The 20,677-nt window shown below is 41.8% G+C and overlaps 1 protein-coding gene across 1 annotated transcript in view; it reads right to left on the bottom strand.

The window, feature by feature from the left end:
* The window catches only part of DIS3L2 (DIS3 like 3'-5' exoribonuclease 2), a 164,735-nt gene that overhangs the window by 124,423 nt on the left and 19,635 nt on the right, over nt 1–20,677 (bottom strand). The window contains exons 5-6 of the mRNA XM_085232503.1: nt 16,849–16,902; nt 13,447–13,548 (exon numbers count right to left, since the gene is read on the bottom strand). Of these exons, the coding sequence (XP_085088629.1) occupies nt 13,447–13,548; nt 16,849–16,902 (156 nt within the window). The remainder of the gene's footprint in view (nt 1–13,446; nt 13,549–16,848; nt 16,903–20,677) is intronic.

The following is a 20,677-nucleotide window of genomic DNA, read 5'->3' as shown; positions in this document are numbered from 1 at the left end:
TGTTCAAGAACTGTGCAGCACTGAGGGACATGGTAGGTGTGCATGTGGAGATGGGCTGGCGGTTGGATCTGATATCTTAGAGGTCTTTTCCAACCTTAATAATTCCATAAAACCAGGAAGAAAGTAAATTTGTGTCCATCACTATAATTTATGCATCGTTTAAACAAGCTGTTTCCATACCAACTTCCATCACATAAACTTAAGAGGTTTCAAGGGGTATATTCTTGAAACTCCACAGAAGACAGGACTAAATCTCCACTTCATTGCAGGAAAGCCTGGAAAGTAGCCTCTAGAAACAGTACCACGAGCCTGCAACTCACCAGGTGAGCCTATATTGATGTCGTAAAAAGAAAAAAAGTTGCCCTTCTATATACACACACCTCTAAGATAAGAGGATTTTCCCCTCAGTGGCAAGCTAGGCACTGAAGTCCTTTGTTATGATTGCTTTTATCACAATGAATCCAAACGCTGTGGATTATTAATCAAATCTTCTGACAGTTCTCCAATAACGAAATACGATGTGTAGCTAACAATGACACCATTCATCTTAAGCTGATAGTACAGGAAAGGAAGGAGAAAGTTCCCAGTTCCTATCCAGGCAGCTCACAGCTTTAGGAAACTCCTTTCATTTGCTTTCTCACCAGCAACTCCAGTGTATTTGCTGGCTCTGACAAGGCAAACTTCCTCCTGTTAACGCTCTCCTAAGTAAAACATTGAGTGCTTCACTTCCTTTGTTTGTTTGTTTGTTTTTTTTAAATACCTCAAATCCTCTGCCTTGTTTTGAAAGTTGGACTTGATGATTTTGAAGGTCTTTTGCAATCTAAATGATTCCGTGCTCCTATGAAGCAGCTATATGCCCTGCAAGCTAATTGGTTATTTTGACAATCACAGCATTATCTGAGGAAGGGAACTCTACACACTGCAGTTTGTTTTGGGGCTGCTGGGGATTCAAATCCCAAACCCTATTCTCCATTTGGGACCTAAAGTCCCTGCTTGCACTTCCTCAGCCAGGCTACGTGAGGGCCAAAGGACAGATGACACCAAGAGGTTGCACATTAACAATTCTTGCTTAAGCAATTCTACCAAGCCGTGGAAGGCTCGCTGCATGCCCTGTGACACAGACACCATTGGATGGCACCGCGGCTCCCAGGACACACTGCCCCAAACCCTCACTCCCATTTCTGGCCACTTTCTGGAGTTAACGCTCTTCCTGCGCTTTGCAGATGATGAAATGGCTTTTGCAGTCCATGACCCAAAACAAATTAGAAGGGATAGCAGTCCGAAAACATCCGGAGATAAGCGCCTGCTTGCAGCGGAACAATGAAACGGAAGGATTTGTCCTGTTAAGCACACAAAGGTTATCGATGACCTCCTGGCTCACACCACAGCTCCCCGCTCTGCATCCCAGCACCTGTGCAGCTTGCCACGGGCATACACAGCCACCACCTCCGACAAAGACAGCTTCCCTTCAAGAAACACCTTCAAATCAACTGAGAAGGGTTTCTGAAGAGCAAAGACTACATGCAATGCAAACTTGACTTCAAACCAAGTGCATGATCAAACCTGCTTCCTTGTAAAAACTTGATGGGACTCCACCACAATAAAACTATGCACAATAAAACTCAGTTCTTAGCTCATAATTTTCTCCCTAATTTGACCACTTTGTAAAGTTGCCTTGAAACCTCCCAGAAGTTCTTTCACTGCTTTATGCGCAGTCCTACAAGTGCAATTAAAATCTTCTACCCAAACTTTACCATATAAATGGATTTTATGAGGTCTTAAAAGAATTTTGCTTTCCGTGCCCAGTGCATTCTCGTGTTGTTCAAACCCTTACTTTAAGCAAGTTAAGAATAGAGCTGATAATTCAAAACCTAAATGAAAAACAGTTTCAATCCTTACACATTTAAGTGCATCTCTCATTTTATCCACAACTTCAGGATCTGCCCCCGTCAAATTCCACTTCAAATGATACTACAGACAGTTATGAATTTATAACTGAAAGACACAATTTCAACATCAATAGCTTCAAAACCATCAATGTCATAAACCATTCAGACAGCAAAACCTACCAGCCCTCAGAATCCATCAGATCTCTAAAAGGAAAACAGAAATTTGCTATGGTTGTTTAAAAGTAAGGATTGAAGCAAATTAATATACAAATCTGTACGCAGTTAGACACTGTTCTCACCTGTATAAATATTTTGCATCATGTCATATGCAACATATGGATATTGCAACAGAGGCACAGCAAAACAAGCATGCTACAGTCCAATACAAGAAGTAGTATGTCTCATTTTCATTTAATGATAAAATACAGAACTTTTGGAAGTCTCAGTTACTCAAGCATATTAGCCAGAAACTTTATAGGCTACAGTTCAAGGACCTATGTATTTCTTGGGAATTTACAGCACTCTTGTTCCTCTCACACAATCAGAAATTGTCATACAGGTACTACTGTACTCTTGACCCCCAGAGGGAGTGGCTCATTCCTGTGCCACATGGAATGCCAACAGCTGCTTAAGATGAGATTTCCCCATCGATCACACTGGAATAGTCACTTGTAGTGCACTTGTATGATTGACTAGGTTCTAGAAGTATTCACTTCCAGTGAGCATAAGCTTTTCCAAAGAAACTGCAGAAGTTTAAACACATCCTCTTGTTTGCTAACCTTGGAATACACATCAAGTTTTTATCCTGAAGTCCTAAGTTACAAAACTGCATTCTAGAAGAAAATTATTTAGTTAAGTCCTTCCATGGGTTCAAAGTGATATGAAACCACTTCAGTGTGCATAATTTGGAAAAAATCACTAAACAGACTCACCAAATTTTGTCCACACAGCATTGGCTTCTAAACAAACCTCTACAGTCAGTTTTCTGCCCAGACCCAAGTTTTACAGTAGAGTTGCATTCAATTTTCTAAGTTTGTAACACAAACGTTGACTAAGCCCAACTGTAACTACAATGCTTCCAGAAACGTAGGTATACTTTCATGCATAATGTATTAGGGCATGATTTAAACATTCCTCAGTGATTTTCTTCAAAAAAATTCTTGCTTGTATTCATTACCTTTTATCAAAGAGACACTAAAAACCCTACACTGATATTTTTCATTGCTGCTTTTAATATCATAATCCTATACTATACATGAAATGTCCAGCCATGAACGCAGCTAGAATTACCGAATCATTATGGTTGGAAAAGAGCACTACGATCATCGAGTCCAACCCAGCCCATCCCCACTCACCATGTACCTCACTGCCACATCTCCACATTTCCTTAACACCTCCACGGATGGTGACTCCAAGACCTCTCTAGGCAGCCTGTTTCAATGTCTTAGCTTGATCCTAAAAAAGGTTGATGCAATTAACCTAGGAACATTTCCCAAGCTTTCTTGGTAGACAGGACTTAGGAATCATTGTCTATACCTCTTCACACCACATCTACTAAGGGAAGGGAGTTTCTTTAACACACAAACAGGCACAGAGCTGCTTAGCAGAGCCAAAGGGTTGTTCTCATCCTGGTCACTCATGTGACACAGATTCCCCGTGCATACAGCTACTTTTGTTGGATATCAGGAAAATTTCTTCTCAAAAAGAGCAGTGATATGTTGGAACTGGCTACCCAGGGAGGTGGTGGAGTCTCCATTGCCAGAGGACTTCAAGAACTGTGGAGATGTGGCACTGAGGGTCACGGTTAGTGGGTATGGTGGGGATGAGTTAGATGGTGGTTGAACTTGGTGATCTTAGTGATCTTTTTCAACCTCAATGATTTTATACAAAGTTAAAGCTGAGGAAGGGTACAACACATGACATTTAATCCCTGAGGTGGTGTAGGAAGGAGCAATCCCAGCCTGCTGAGCAACAGAGGTGTTGAGGCAAGTCCATGAAAACAAAAGGAACAGGATGAAAAATTTCCAGATGAGGAGTATTTGACAAATGCTTATGGCTTTCTAGAGTAATGGATCCCTTGCGGGTAAAACCACAGTGTTTAATCAGAGGGTGATAAGGCTGGGAGCTCCATTTCCTAACAGCACGGCACAGTTATGTGTATTTTGTTGTCTGTCATTTTGGACAACGCCCTTTGCTCAAGCGCTGATCCTCAGAACACACGATACATTGTTAGAAGAGATTAGTTTAACTGCAGATTATTATTTTTTTCTGCTTTCACAAAGCACTTACAAGAAATTAATGCTTGGAAATTGGAGCTCTGAAGCACAGGATAGCAGTTTATTTACGTTCACAGCAGCTTACCTCCCAGAGTCAACCCTCAGGCCCCAGGTCCATTCCCACGTCAATGAAGTTGGCTGCTACAGTGATGTGCCATTCACTTGTGAACTCACATAAGTGGCTTTGCTGGAACAGAAGGGTAGACAGCTAAAACTGACTACCGGACAACACAGACTCCTTCAGTGATCAAAAGACAATTGGGGAAAAAAAAAAAAAAAGAAAAAAAAAAAGAATTTTGATGCATGATTTTGTGAACAGTAGCAAAAAGACCGCCCAAGGTCTCAGTCAGCTCATAGGAAATTACTGTATAGATGGAGACACTGCCCTGACAAGGCCAGCCTTCCCCTCCCAGCCTTTCCTCCATCTGACAGTTACAGCTGCCACCACACCTACTCTTTGGGCTCCGTTATAACGTAGTCACTGATAGGAGTCACCCATGGGAAAGTAGCACGGTGGGACTAGAATGATGTCAGGTGCCATGAAGAACATTTTTCCTTTGCCTCACAAACTTCTGAACCTTACAAGAGGGTAGCCTTCCGCTCCTTGATTTTTTTTCCCCTTTTACTAATGAACTTTAACAATGCATATCCTGCCAGGAAACGTTACCATGCATTAATGATAAACTATTACAGAAAGAGGTAAACCAAGTTTCCAAGACACGACACTAAGCTGATAAACATATTACACCCACAGCTCAACAACTGTGCAGAAAAATAAAAAAAATAAACAGTTCTAAGAGTAGATAACGTAGCGCCAATGCTGTCAAAACATGGCTCTGTGCATGAAGCATAGCTATTGAACTAAACCAGGCTGAACTAATGGCTCTCCATTAAATTTGGGTATCCCTGCATGGCTCAGCACAGACCACAGAGATGTATGTGTATATATCTCTCCCATGAGGGAACTGGAGGCCTCAGTAAAAGAGATGCCAATTTTCACATAAAAATCACAGAATTGCTCAGGTCAGAAAAGATCTTCAAGATCATCAAGTCCAACTTCAACCTAACCATACTATCCTAATTCTAACAACCCTCCTAAATCATGTCCCTGAGCACCACATCCAGAAAGGACCTTCATCATCAAGATCATCAAGTCCAACCTCAATATAACCATACTACTCTAACAACCCACTACTAAATCATGTCCCTGGGGTATCACATCTAGATGGTTTTTGAACACATTCAGGGATGGTGACTCAACCACCTCCCTGGAGAGCCTATTCAAGTGCTTAACAACTCTTTCTGTAAAGGTTTTCCTGATATCCAATCTAAAAATAGTGTACAAACAACAGTGGTCAACGCTCATTCCAGCAACAAACAAACAAAAAAAACGAGAACAAAACCATGAGGATGCCCTAACTGGAAGGTAATTAGCAAAAGCAGTTGGGATTTCCAAGCACCAACACGCACCATACAGGATATACGCCTTCATGCAGAAACCCAGAAGAGGATGTTTTTCAGACAGAACAGAGAACGACGCCTGGGGAATTCTTCATCAGTCACTTTTCACAACCAAAATACAGAAGTGCTAGCTACATTGTGCCAACTCTTCCTTTTCACACTTCCAGAGCTGCCCAACAATTAAGAAATATGTATTTTGGCACTTTCTGTTTTAGAATAATTTAGAAAACAGTAAAAATAAATACTCCATCCCTAGAAAACAATACAACTGAATATGGATGAATATCTAGTGTACTGGAGAGCCTAAAACAAATAAATCACAACATCACAAAAGATATAGACCTACCCCAGTTATTGCCTAACTTGTAGAAAACAAAAATAAGCCAATAGAAACAACGATAAAAATAATAAGCAATGCCATTTTCAGCATACTCAGTAGATCAGCAGGGTGCCCGGCACTAATTTCCTTGAGTCGTTACCAAATCTTTTTAAAAGATTTTCCATGTAGTTGAGACTGAGACAAAAACTGGATAATGCAGATAGAATCTGAGACCTTCAAAACTGCAAACACCAGTTGTCTTATCAGCAAGCACACGTTGAGAAATGAAGTCAAGTGCACAGCTATTGAAGCAGTAAAGAATTTGTTGGAAAAGATAATCAGGAAGAATTTTAATTTACCTTCCAGTCCTATGACTGACTGCTCTTAAACAAGAAGCTTCATTTTAAAAGAATCACTTGCAATTCTTCAAGATGTTGCAGAAAGAGATGCTGCCACAGATACAGATCCCAGAGCATTGATTTGTATGTTAATCAGGTTAAGGATAATATCAGGCAGCAGCTGAAGTAAGACTTATGTTGGCAGTGTTAAGAAAACCAATTTTGATGCATACAACACAACAGGCACCTTCCATTGTGTCACTGCACCTAGAATAGATTCGTTCCCAGTTCTTGTGATTTGCCTAGCATTTGCTTCAAAGATTGAGCGGAAGGGAATCCCCTTTTCCCCCCCATAGCAAATGATGCCATGGAAGTATGACAGGGACAATGGGAGGCCTCAGCCTGGAAGGGCTTAGCCTTGTCTAGACACAAACATGGGATCAGTGTTGGGGAGAAGGCTCACCCATCCCAGCACTTGGCAGCTAGCAACAGATTGATTCTAAACCTACCTACTAGGCTAGCAACAACTTTTCTGAGTTACAAATTACCTTCTGCCCACAAATTTAAGGCATTTCATCACTAACGATAAATATCTTCCTTATCTTCAAGAACCAGCTGGTTATTAACGAGGTTCCACATCTTGCCCCATAGAACATGTAGCAGAAAACCCTCTCACCCCCACACCACCAGCTGCTGCAATCCTTCATTTACATAAATGACCTCCATTTCAGATTCCCTGTCCCTCTGATTTATGGTTTTAAGAAAAATAGACATGAATTAAGGAAGTAAGAGAGACTTAATGAGCCAGCTTAGCAGCTTTGACCACCTGCAAATACTGCAGCCAATCACTGCCAGCCGATAGCAAGAACAAACATGCCACAGATATGCAGCACTTCTCTTCAGAACCCAGGATGCTATCCAAAACATCTAGGGATGTTCACGATTAACAGCTTTCTGGTGTCATGTTAGCTCTTCATTTCTCCAGATCTCAAATTAAATCAAGGGTGCAATCTCCTTAAAAATTAATCTACTCACTTGGCCCTTTCTTCACAGTATAATATTCATTGTACAAAAGCTTAGGCCAGAGAGGACCTTTATCATCAGTACACTTTATTTAAACTTATGTCTAATTGTGTGGATCTGAAAGAAGAAGCCCAGACTATTGAAAATCTGGACGGTCTTTCAAGGAGCATTTATTAAAAAGTTGTGTGAGTTTAACATGCGTGACATTCCCCAATCCAACACCATCACAACAACAGGTATCTGACCCTCCTTCAGAAGGTGTGGGCTCCAAACACTCATGTGATATCATCAAACGTGTTTCCAAACTGGTAAAAAGCAAACAGTTCTAAGAAATACTAATTCCACAGGAAGTAAGGACTAAGAAAAGTCCAAAATGATAGTGGTTATATAAGAGATTGGATTAAGGATAATCTACAGTGATGTGTGCATATTTACAGAAGACTTGGAAGAACAGTGTTTCAAACAATCATTTGATGAAAAGTTAGTTGTTAAAGGAAACAATTTGCTGTACTAGGTTATATTCATGTGAGCGGGGAGAAAAATGAGCAGTAAAAGAGATCAGGTATTAAATGTTGGCTGGAGTTCTGCTCTGAAGTGGGACCAGAGGCCCTCATGAGCACTACCATTCAAGACACAGCTCTTCCAGGAACAGAATGAATTCAGTGGTGCCATTCAGCTTGAAGTCACCCCATCACTAGGGGCTTCTCTGCTGGTATTCCACTGGAGATTTAACAACCAACTGCATGTGATTATTATTACTGATTATTATTCAGTGCTCGATGGTTCACTGAAGGTGACACCTTGCATCTGAGCAGCCAAACCATGATGTAATTCTGTGCCAGTAAGGGAGGATGCAGTCAATAATAAGACACTTGCCTTCCTCCCTACCTAAACATTCTGCCTTCTAATATCACTCTCATCCAGCACAGAAGGAGGAAGGATTAGAAGGACACTATGCTGTTCAAAAACATTCTTATTTCATTGCTTTTCATAAAAAGCATAGCAGGTTTTTCTATTAAAATTCACTGCATTAAAACATTGATTTGATTAAGAAGTCATGAAAGCAACATCCAGAAGTTTCATGCCACGTATCTCTCACTGAACAACTTTTGTTATGTTCTCAGTATTTTTGCTATCAGCCCACAGTCACTATCCCACACCCAGCCCAAACAGTGAAGGTCCACCAGACCCCACATCATGGAACAACACATGGTCACCCAATGGCACTGTCAGAAAGCATGCACATAGTGAGGCTTCTCCAGCTCCTGCCTATTTGTGTGTGGGGATTTTTTGAGTCAGAGAGGGGGTGCACACACCCGTGTGCAGCTCACAGCCCTCTCTTCAAAGTCGATAGCAAAACACCGGCTGCCCTTCCTCCCTACAGCATCCATCAAACCCTCACATCTGCTACAGCTCTGCTTTTCTGGACACCTTCCTAGCTGGCTTCCCAGGCTTCCCACTTTACTCCTGGATATCATGAATTCCACTTGAACGCTTTTAACATGCCAAAACACTTACTATTTCAATAATGGCTTCTCCAGAACTTTTTTTTTTTTTTTAAATATAATTATTATTATGAATGTAATGTTTCCAAACAACATTCTTGATTGTCAGAATCAAACAGTATTGCTGTGATAACCCTGTAAGAACCCTATCTCCTCCTGCGTTACTGTTATCCTTACATTAGCTGGAAGATTTTGAGAAGAAACTGACTCTCAGAAGAATTTGGTGGAAACGAATCATTATTCTGATTCTGGGCAAACTCAAAGCTAGCATCCCCTCTGGCCAGCCGATGGTTCAGGGGTTCACACCAACAGTTGGAGCAGTGGCTTGCCAGGATATGTAGCTCTGTTCAAACTATACATGATGGTATTCGTGATGCGTTTGAATCAAATTGTTCCCACTCTGTGTTGTTGTTGTTGTTGTTGTTGTTGTTTTTGTAGTTATGCCAACAGTAGTCACAGCTGGGAAAAGTGAATTGCAGCTTACATCTTCTGTACAGAAAGTGTTTAAATATTTATCTGATTTACAGCTCTGAGAGAGGCAGTACTAAGATCTGCCGCTGCGTAGTATTGTGTCTGACATCTCTGTTGAACAGAATGTGTTCTATAAAAATGACTATTGTTAACATTTTGGGCACTTTGTGACCAAAATGCTGGACTGTCATCCAGCAGCACACACTATACATAAACCACAGCCTTGGCCATGGAGACCTTCTGACCAGACCAAACACAGCAGGTAAAGAAATTACTAGGTTAACCTCTTGTTATTATGCTATTATTTAATACTCATCATTATTATATGTACAGCATACATTTTCATTTGAATATATCACTGCTGCAAGAAGATGCAGAGCCAGAGCTCTCCCCTGAAGATAAGGGGTTGAACCCCAAAGATCCTCTCAGATAACCCTGACCAGTACAAGTCAAATATGCAGCATAAAGTCCTTGTGAGTACTGTTTCCAGAGCAGGACTCTGAAGTTTCAGCCATAGCATGCAAAGCGTGAGACGGTTGTCATGAAAAACATTCCACATTATAAACCACTATTCTAAAAGCATCAGAGATTGGGCCAGGAATCCAAGCCCTAAGTGATATCAAGTGACTTATTATGCTATTTCCTTCAACCAAAGAAATGACATCTCGCAAGAAAAACCAAAACAGCTATCTGAAATTGAACAAACTCTATCTGGCAATTAAGCAGAAGGTAAAAGAGCAAAGAGAGGCTGCAAGGAAAGATGTGTTGGGTTTATCCTTTATACTGACATGCTGCTTCCCTCCCTGACAAGCTTGAGAAATATTGCTGTAATCATCGTATCATTATTTTTTTTTTTTTTGCCTTCCAGTAATTATGTCACTGTATAATTGAAGCTCCTGAAATTGATGTAAGCACAAGTCCATAAAACATAATAAAAACCCATGACTGGAACTTAAAGTAGTGAAAATCAGTCAAGAAATAAAACCGCTGTTTTTCTTCCTTATCAGAATAATTGACAAGGTCTGAGGTAAGTTCTCCATCACTGGTTATCTTTCATCATGACGTTCTTCCACAAAATCAAGGCACAGACTCAGGGAAGCCCTAGAGCCCAAACGAGGAGGGGGACAGTCAAACTGACTGCGATGATACTCTGACTTCATTCTCTAAGAGTAGGTTAAGTACCTGGAAAAACAGTCTAAGTCAAATACCTTACTTTGCAATAGCTAAATATTTGAAAGTTACCATAGTACCTCAGTATTCCCAAGATGTAACACAAGAGGACAAGAGAGGAACTTCTGAAATACAGCCTCCAAATGTGGTCACCGCAACGCCAGCCGCTCTGCCCTGGCAGGGAGACAGCGGCTACCTTCTACTGGAGCACAAGATAACAAAAATCCCAGGACACAAAGTCTCTCCTTCAGTGCCCCATCGAACTAGTTGGCTCTTGATCTGAGCCAATAGCAAGCACAGAAATATGAACTGACAAACTGACCATCCCTGATCAGCAAGCAGCTCTCACAGAGGATGTGTGACCAGGCAGAAAAAGCCCAGCGAGGACCACAGCACTCATCCAACCTCTCAGTGCACACGCTGGGAAGGACACGATGCTGAGAAACTCAAGCCTGATAAATTTCCCACTGCTGAGCCAGGGAGTGGATGGCTGGAGGAAGAAAATATTGCTTTGCCTCTCAAAGAAGGTATTACATAAAGCGTCCAGAATATTTAGACGTTCCTGTATGTTTCACTGTGACAACGGAACCTGTGGATAAGGCATCATCACCACAGGCACAGCAGAACACCGTGCACACCTGAAGAAACCTCTCTTCAGACAGGCAGGATGAGCAGGGTGCTCGACGTGCTGAAGGCACGGCTCCATCAGCAGCCTTACCTTCTGCAGGATACAGGCTTACCAGCAAAAAAAGCAGCTCAGCTCCCAGCAGAACACGGGCTAATGGGTTGGGAATGGTGAACCATGAGAACAATCAGCATGCACATCTCCATCCTAACAAACCAATACGTACAGAGCCTGTAAAGTCTCCTCTGAGAGATCAGTTATACCACCCGTCTGATTTATATTTTTCAAGGAAATAATTGAAGCTGTTCAGCTTGCTCCGAAGGTCCAATGGGAAGGAGAAAATCCTCAAGATACCTATGTGGCAGCTTTGCAGCAGCATGAGACTAAACAAATGGAAAAACCTAAAATAGCTTGCGACAGTTTATCATTAATCAGTAGGAATTACTTGGCAGAATTCAGTATCTTTCAGTGCAACTTTATGGCACCTTTCCCAAAGAACTAATACAAACACGAGCACATAGCAAGAGATTCAGGGAATAGGGGAAAAGGGATGTCATCGCTGATTAAGTTGCTGATGGCAAGAAACAAAAAATAACACTACATAGGGCAGCACCTGTGTGGCTGAAAAACATGACTGGCATGTTCCAGCTAATTCACTTGGCAAGGTTAAATTCACCACAGAAGGATCATAATCGTACTACAAAACACTGAAGCCTTCTGAACTGCCTCCTTGCAGTCAGACACCATTTCTTCAGCAGTTTTTTTTTATTTCAGCATTTGCCCAGAATAGAGAAAATACTCGGAACTCTTTCTCTTACAAAATTGCTCACCTATTCACAAAAGACCATTAGTGTAGAACATATGAAGGTATGAGGATAAGTGAGACAAGCATTCTCTTTGTTTAGAGCCAGTGATAAAACTTTAAAACTACAAAGCTTCCAGCCCAGGCAACCTGCATCAGGCCTACAAAGAATCCTGGCAGATTTTGGCAAGGGTTCTAAGCACCAAACTATTCCATTTTTCCAACTATATGAAATAGTCTAATACTAAATACAATTTACTCACAGGAACTTAGTGATCCAAACTTACAGCACTCAACACAGCTTTCCTGAACTCTGATTTGGACTCTCCAATAGCTATCAAAGAACTTTTGCTTCAACCTTCAGATTCAGTTCTCAGAGGCCGCATGGACTGCAGCAGACGCCTTGACTGTATATGGATATATGGATATATGTATAATGTTTTAGTTCCCACTTATGATGATCTGTTGCATAAGGCAGTTTTGCAGTTACATGTGCCAATATACACATAGCTCATTTACTCACTTCATGCAGATTTAAAAGGAAGAGACACGTTCTAATGCATTTCAAACCGTCACTCCAATTGTTATTAAACAGCCAAGATAAGAAGTTCCATAAATGACCAGATTGAAAACCTTGCATTTGCATGTCTAAAATCACACAACCTCAGACAAAGAAAATAGCTAGAATCAGTAAAAAGAACCAGGCCAAAACAGTCCAGAACAGTTCCCACCCTGCTGGAATCACCCTCGTTACTTTTGTCCAAACAATATACAATAGTCTTCATATTCTTAAGAAGAATTTGAAAACTGTGAGTGTGGGAAGCAAACTGTGGCAGTGCTGTCACACTCACACATACAAACCCAAATTACAAGTGCTGACTGTATCTTAACATTTCCCACAGTTTACATCTCTCGAAGAGAAAGAACTTTTCTTGCATAAAAGTTTTAAAGATAAAGCTGCAAACAAAATAAAATCGTTCTGATGTTTGAGAAGACTTTGACTTTGATTAGTGAAATAAAAAAAATACAGAGAAGGCTTCATGGCCATTAAAATGAAAAACAGATTATCTCACATTTGCATTGCTCTGGTTGCTTTACACATTCCTCAATCATGTGAGGATGGCTATTACTACAAAATCTGTAGCTGTGTCAGAATGAGCTTTCCATGGACCGAGCACGCACAAAGTAGAAAGGGTTCATCATTACGAAAGCTTTGTGAATAGCACTTGTGAAATAACAACATCAGTTGCAAATACCCTATCAGAGCTGTCCAGTGACACAGCACGAAGACCAGATATCAAAAGTAACCTTTAACAACTGCACTTTGAATCAGCCTTGTCATCAGACTGCACACAGCGGTAACAAAGTTCATTCCATGCAAAGAGTAATGTTTCAACATTTCAGTATTGCTCCTTCCAGGCATTGTAACAGATAAATATTTTAATCCATAGCAGTGCAAACTGCAGTTTAACTAATCTGATTTGTAGGAAATTCTCTGCTTAGGCCCTAATTTCAGTGAAGAAAAAAGCAGTAAGATCCTTTGTCATATCACAAACACTGAACTGACCTTCCATTGCTCCCTGGGAAGCAGTCTCACCACCACGATGTCACCATTCAGGGCTCTGTTGCGAGCAACCACTCCATCAATAAAGATATCACGAGTCCCATCCTGGACAAAGAGGAAAAAAAAAATCGACGTCGGACCAAAGCATATTAAGTTACAGTTGTTATGAGGTTTAAAACGCTGTCATCAACAAGACACACCCGAGTGAGACAAACATCCTGTGCAGTCGAGCACAGGAGTGAAATGGATTCACCACATGCCCTTCAATATGCAACATCTTTCAGCAAATAAGCTCTTTGTACTGTGCATGTGCCAACACAGTAGTTGCACAGTATTTATCCAAGGCAGAGTCAAGCTCTCCAAGTATATTGTCTACAAACTCTGCTCAGCTCCTCTGCAATTACTCTTAAGAATGGGTAGAGCTCTCCGCAGCCACATTTCTCCGTGCATTAAGTTCCCAGTTGAAGCACCACAAAAGCCGTTGTTCAGATCGTGTTCACAAGGCAGTCTCTGCAAAGTGCCCTGCGCAGAGCTGCCTGCTGCTGTCCTGCAGGAGGTGGGAAAGCAGGGCCAGAGGGATCAGTGAGGCAGCCTGTGGAGGTGGCCTGGACAGAGGCTGGGGATGCAGTTCCTTTGAATGAAGAAACACAGTATATCCCACATCTGGCACAACTGATGTTAGAACAAATTCAGAAAGAAGTGGTGACTAAGGAAGCCAACTGTATATTGCTGTACAGAAGCAAGCATGAGTATCATCTTCTGAAGCAGACGTGTTAGGACATCTTTTCTCAATACTCTTTGTTAACATCCTTGCACAAGAGCTTCTACTAATTGCAGACACTATGATTATGCACCCCAGACACGTTTGGCATTCTGCTAATCTAGATTTGGAGGAGAAAATTTTCCTAATGAGGTGAATAAAGACAAAGTTTTTTGAAGATGCCAACGCAGATGTTTTAGTTTTTAAGGTATCGCCAATTTTGTCCCTATTTTTGTCTAATTAGCTATAGCACTCTTGCTGCTTTCGTTTCTATCCTCTCACAGTTTGGTATACGTAGGATTCCACGAATCTGCTTACGATACCATGAACGCATCAAACAGTGTGAGCGTTTAGTTTCAAGGTGAGCAGTGAACAGACTTTTCCAACAGAGAGCTATCTTATCATTTTGAAGTACACACATAAAAAAAAAGAGGATGAGTTTCTTTAGAGTAAAACTTCATCGTCTTTCAATGAAAAAGCTGCCTCACAAAAGTTAAACTCTCACTCACAACGTTAGTGGCTTCTCAGATACGTGCTCCCAAATCTCAAATGCTCGAGTAAATCCAATCAGAACTACCAGCACAATCAGCCTCCAAGAAAAACTTTTTATAACCTGAAAACACGAGGCCTTAATATCACACAAATATCTTACTCTGCTTAGATACCAAAACAACGAAACGACAGAACCCTGCTGTGATGTGAAATCAAGGCTGTCCTCCAAGAGACCAAATTACTCTTAGAAAGAAAAGCAGCAGCAGCTCAACAGCTGTGTGAAAGCTGCCTCCCATGACAAGATGCAGAAAAATTGCAGAGCCTCTTGGACCAACATAATTCAAATTGGAAGCTGTTCTTTTCAAAAGGCCAGATTTTTTACACATGGTCTTTTTCCTCATTCCTCCCCACCCTCTGCCTTCTGCCCAAGCTCCTCACCTAAATCCACCACTTCATCAGAGTCATTTATTAAAGAAAATGCCTTTTTTTTTTTTTTGTCTGTACATGCAGCTGCTCTATGCTGTGAGACACAGGCTGGCATTCAGGACAATTTGTTTACTCTGCATTTTTTTCCTGTCTTCCTTCTCCCTAAGGTTTTTAAGAGGAAGGCCTTGCAACAAAGAGACAGACAGACAGAACATGCGCAGCAAGAAACACGCTGGGACTTCTGGTGTTAAAAGGTGAACAGCTGTTGCATTTGAACATCCATTGGCATTTGAAGCTGTAGCCAAGTGAGAGCTGCAAGCAGAGGGGATGGTGCCCTGGCCAGCAGCTGGGGACACAGGGTGATTCTTCACAGCTGTAGCTCTTGCAGCATCTGATAATGATGGGAAGCCCTGCAGAACACTAAGGCTGCAAACCCTCCTGCTACCCTCAGTGGCAAATACAGTTATATGAAAGAGAAGTTCCTAAAGCATCTGTCAGAGCAAGAACAGTCCTCACACCAGATCCACCTTCACCCAGATGCTAATTCTGCTTGTTACTAAGGACAAGGCTGGTTCTAGGATTCAGACCCACAAGGGGAAGCAAAGTAGAAAGGTAAATGAGACAACCTCAGCTAACCCTCCTTTGCAGAGCAGCAAGCAATATACTGCACAGGGCACCAGGGATGATCAGAGTTGGAGCTTCACATCTGTTGAAACTCATGTCAGTAGCTGGATTTTACATGTAGCCTTGTATTTTGTAATTTCCAAGAATAAAGGATCACAGTTCCTTTCTCCCTTGCATGTTCAGTGTTACTTTACTGAGGTACCAGAGAGCTATTCCGTACTTCTTCCTCTAATTCATGGCAAGAACCCACTTCATGCATCCTGAGCTTCAACCATGTCAGCCTCCTGCAACACAGAGGGCTGTGAAACATCATCTGCAATGAATAAAGTGAACTGACACTGCACACAATTCAAGGCTTTCAATCCAAGCTCCAACACATCACTGCTGTCAGTAGCAGGGACAAGAGTGTCAGCGTTTCACTGCCTATCCCCTACAGCTACAAAACATTTCAATATGAAACTCTCTCATTGATAGTAACATTTTGGCCAAGTCAGATCCAGATAAAAAGCTTTAGCTGTACCATCTGTGAGGTCACCTTCCCGATTGGAAGTCCTTGAAATTGCAAGAGCCCCTCTTTTGGGTCGACATAAGGAAAGAAGGGAGAAAAGGCACAAAGCAGTCCCACGTGACAGAAGCACCTCCCAAGCCAACCAATATCCAGCTAGTGCAAAAGCGGGTACATGAAAAGGAATCATGCGTATTATTTCTGGAATGACTTTTCAAATTAGCTCATGCAGCAGATCGAAAAAGGAGAGCATATTTGTTTAGGGAAGATTAACTTAAATCAGTGGAAAATCTATAAAACCTCTGTAGCCATGAACCAGGGGTTTACAATTACGCTATGTGGTGGTCCTCAAACCTGAGTTCAGCTGGCTTCTGTGGGACCCAGTGGTATCCCCAGCTTCAGCACAAGCAAAGTCAGTTGTTCTTTGAAGGATAAAAAAAGCAAGATTTGTTTGGGAGTATCTGATTTAAAAGTAAATCCAGATCGTGTTCATTTATTCCAGCTCACTCACCTCTGAGTGACCTTTCATACACAGCATAACTCCTATCTTAATGCACCTTTACTTATGAACTTTAAAGCATTTTAAAATTACACTTACTGGAGATGGAATGAAGGCTTCATGGTACTTCTTAGGATTTATTCTCAAGGGTCCCTTAAATTAAAAAAAAAAAAAAAAAGGAGACAGAGAAAGATTACGCCTGAATCTTATTAATTTTATATAACATCAGTTAAATTAGAGCTGTGGGTAATATATCTGCTGTGAAACATGAGAAATACATCTAAATTTCCATTATACATTTTAAGTCTTGACAACTTAGCATCCGAGAAATTTCTAGCCAAAAGGAAGCTTCATCACAGGCTTAAGCTGATCTACTGCAGTCTGTCACAGAGGAGATGTTGAATCATTGCTTGTTGCTGCTACTGCATGAACTATGGATACAAGCCCTCCTGTTCCCTTCACACGTTTCCTGCAGAGCATCCACCAACTTCATTAAAAAAAAAACAGACAATTGAAAGAATTTGTTTTGCTCTGCTTTGGAAAAGGAGAGCATTGCCTTCACTTAATTTGGAGAAGAGAAAGAAGAAGGAAAAGCTGACCTGCTGAGGTTGCACAGACATGCAACTGCGATTCCATCCCAAGAGGGTCCCAGAATCTGGGGTTCAGGTAGCTGCAGTTGAAGCTGACAGCACTTGATTCTTATGGAACCACAGCCCTATTAATTAGCTATCTGCTTTAACACAGGTGTTTGCCTTGTGCTGAAAAGTTTAAACTTTCTCCATTTGGGTATTTGAAACAATGCTGGCCAATTTGTTACATGAACAGATTCCATCTGTTTGCACTTCTGTGTTAAGCAATCATAGAAATCTCTCACAGGGATTGCTTCCTTAAAAATTTACTGCAGCACATAATTTTTATGTATTCTAGGAAACATTCAGACAAGAGGAAAATAAAGCTGATTACATGAGGAAGTTTTGCTGCCTTGAAAAAGAATTTGCAGATTTATGAAGGCTTTCCATTGTTTTTATTTGAGTTTGGAAACACTAGCACCACATTTCCTATATTCCTTAGGCATTACCTGATTACTTTGCTGTGACACCGTGTTGTGCCTTAGGAAGCTAATATCCACGAGCACACTAGCCACGTGGCTAGCTAGTGACCAGGGACAATAGAAGGAAAAGCATGGGGACACTTCACAGAGAACTCTCAAGGGTCTTTTCCCCACTTACATTCTAGAGCCAGCCATCAAAACTAACACACCATTAGCAAAGGAAGCTGCTACAGAGAGAAAGGAAAAAAATAAGAGTGATGATTGCTCCACTTGACAACAAGTCAAATAATCCTCATACCCAGGATCTGCCCAACAGCACAAAGCAGATGAGGCGGTATCTCGTGTTACTCTGGAGAACCCTGTTGTACACTGTGGGACAGCTGTCAATCAGGCAGGTGCAGATGCCCATCCTGAGCGTGAAAAATCCCCTTTTGTGCCCACGGCCCAGAAGGCGCCGAAGTGGCGACGTGTGCATGGACACCCAGCTCAGGCAAACACACAGCAGAGTGTTACCATGTTTACAGTGTAACGGCTTTCTCCGCATTTTATATGCACTACCTAATTATGATCAGCATTAGAATTCTTACGTCAAGTAGCATTAAAATACTTTGGTTCTTTCCTTAAAGCAAGGAACTCCCAAAATTTATCTTAGAAAGCAGATGGGGCCTATTATCTGTGCCTATGAAAATCCTATTTACAATGTTGTACATTTCACGCTGTGATATCATATCTGGAACCAGTCTCTCTCCCCATCTGCAACGAACAACTGTTCTCATATGTGTATTAGGGGGTGAGGATCTGGCTGCAGAGTCTCATGATGTCACACGAATGTTGTATTATTTTACAATACCTCACAAATAATAGCTGCTATATTTATCAGTATTATTATGGCAGTATAGCCTTTGTTTTGAGAAGGAAGATAGAGGTTTGGAGGAAGGTTTCTAAAACACTTTCTGATGATTTAAGTCTGCTTTGCACAGACCAGCCAAAAAAAGTTTCTAACTTTATTAAACTCCTCCAGCAAGATACAAAAAAGTTAGCATTTCTCAAGTTCTTCAGCTAGAACCAGACAGGCAATACTCAGATCTTACTTCAAGGATCTCAAATCCAGCAGTTCGCAACAGTTGTAACACCTACAGTTCAATTGGTCTGTACATGTCAAACTAAAGGCTGGGATTCAAGTGCCTGCCTGCTACCAAGCCACCTTTGAGAAGACAGCCCATGAAAAGTGGGGTATCCCCGGCCTTCATACACACAAAGCAACAGCTCTCCAAATTAAAACACCCTCGAGGTGGCAAAGCAAGCTGAGTGCCTTTGTGCTGCGAGCTCTCGCTCCGCCTGACCCCAGCAGCCCTGCAGGGAGGGTCTGGGAGACGCTGGAGGCGTGGGGCAGACGTGAGGTTCTGGCCGGTGCTTCCTAAGATGACCACGGTCCTTTGGGTCAACGCTCCTTAACACGTAACCTGACTTCATCTGTTGTGTATGGCCAACACCATCCGGTTATGTAACCATGTAGAAGTTATTCAATCTTGTTTGCCTTCAGCCTCTGATTCCAATCAACCTGATACGTTTGGTGTTTGCTCACTGCAGACAGCTTTATGGGTGTGGAAGCAGGAAGTGTGTGCTCTCAAGCACCTGCACTCGGATCCTTTATCTTGTGGAAGGATACTTCTGCACCCGTCCCTTGATTAAATGAATCCAGGAATCCTGCAGGGCACACTTCTCCATGCTGCTTACTGAAAACTGAATTATGTCAGATACACTACTAGAAGTCATTAAGGCTATTGCTACTGACAGACGTCAACGCCCATCAAGATACACTTTTGTCCTTCCTGATCTATGACTGCTTAATCTCCATTGCACTCGTGTTTCATCTAAGAGATCTGCCACATCTGCCAGTAGCTTGTGCTTTCGGGCATATTTAGTTGCACTGCTCCATTACCAGAGCCCAGCAGCATCCTTGGAGTTCACAGCAGGGTCTCTCCTTCCTACTAGATCTCGTGTTTTCCTGCCACCCACATCCAGCATTCCCCTACACCATCTTGGCACTCTCCCACTCAGAGCCATGTTTCTGACCAGCTAGCAATCAAGTTTCAATCTGAAAGAGGAGAGATTTAGACTGGATATAAGGAAAAAGTTTTTCACACTATGGGTGGTGAGGCACTGGCACAGGTTGCCCAGAGAGGCTGTGGGCACCCCATCCCTAGAGACACCTAAGGTCAGGCTGGGCCTCTGAGCACCTGATGGAGCTGTAGGTGTCCCTGTTCAGTGAAAGGAGTTGGACCAGATGGCCATTAAGGGTTCCTTCCAACTGAAATGATTCTGATTCCAAGTTTGCTCAGGACCATGAGATTCAGACTATGAATCTTCTCCTCTTCTGCAAGTTCTTACTGAGCATTTTTGCAGGCCACTAATGTCCTGCATTAAGGGATTAACATAACATATTTGTTGACTGTGTCTCTTGCCACTATACAGAGCAGTGCTTAATATTATTTCATTCACTGAATTTCAGGATCTCACCTATCCTGCTTGAAGGCAACGATGAATGGTCTTGATGAGATCATGAGGATGAATGAGTCAAAAATGAGAGACGCTGAGTTGAAATGCTCATGATCTGACACTCAGCCCTAAGTGATTAAATCCAGATTGTACAGCCTGAGCTGTTTCCCTGAGACATGAGACTGGGTGAAAGGAAAACAGCTACAGCCTAAGAAAGCGTATGTGACTCTTTCAGTCACACAGCACATGACCCAGAGTAGACACTACGCACTTACAAGGACGAAGGATTGTTCTGCCAGATAGCATGTAATCACAGGCCTTCTGAGACTTGGCATTTTCATGGAATTCTCAGGTACTGGCCATAGTCTGATGTGCCTC

Source organism: Meleagris gallopavo, chromosome 11, assembly GCF_905368555.1.
Source record: "Meleagris gallopavo chromosome 11, MGAL_WU_HG_1.1, whole genome shotgun sequence".
In the NCBI taxonomy this organism is placed as follows: domain Eukaryota; kingdom Metazoa; phylum Chordata; class Aves; order Galliformes; family Phasianidae; genus Meleagris; species Meleagris gallopavo.
The sequence above is the reverse complement of the archived record's forward strand: the minus strand, read 5'-3'. Positions and strand labels throughout refer to the sequence as shown.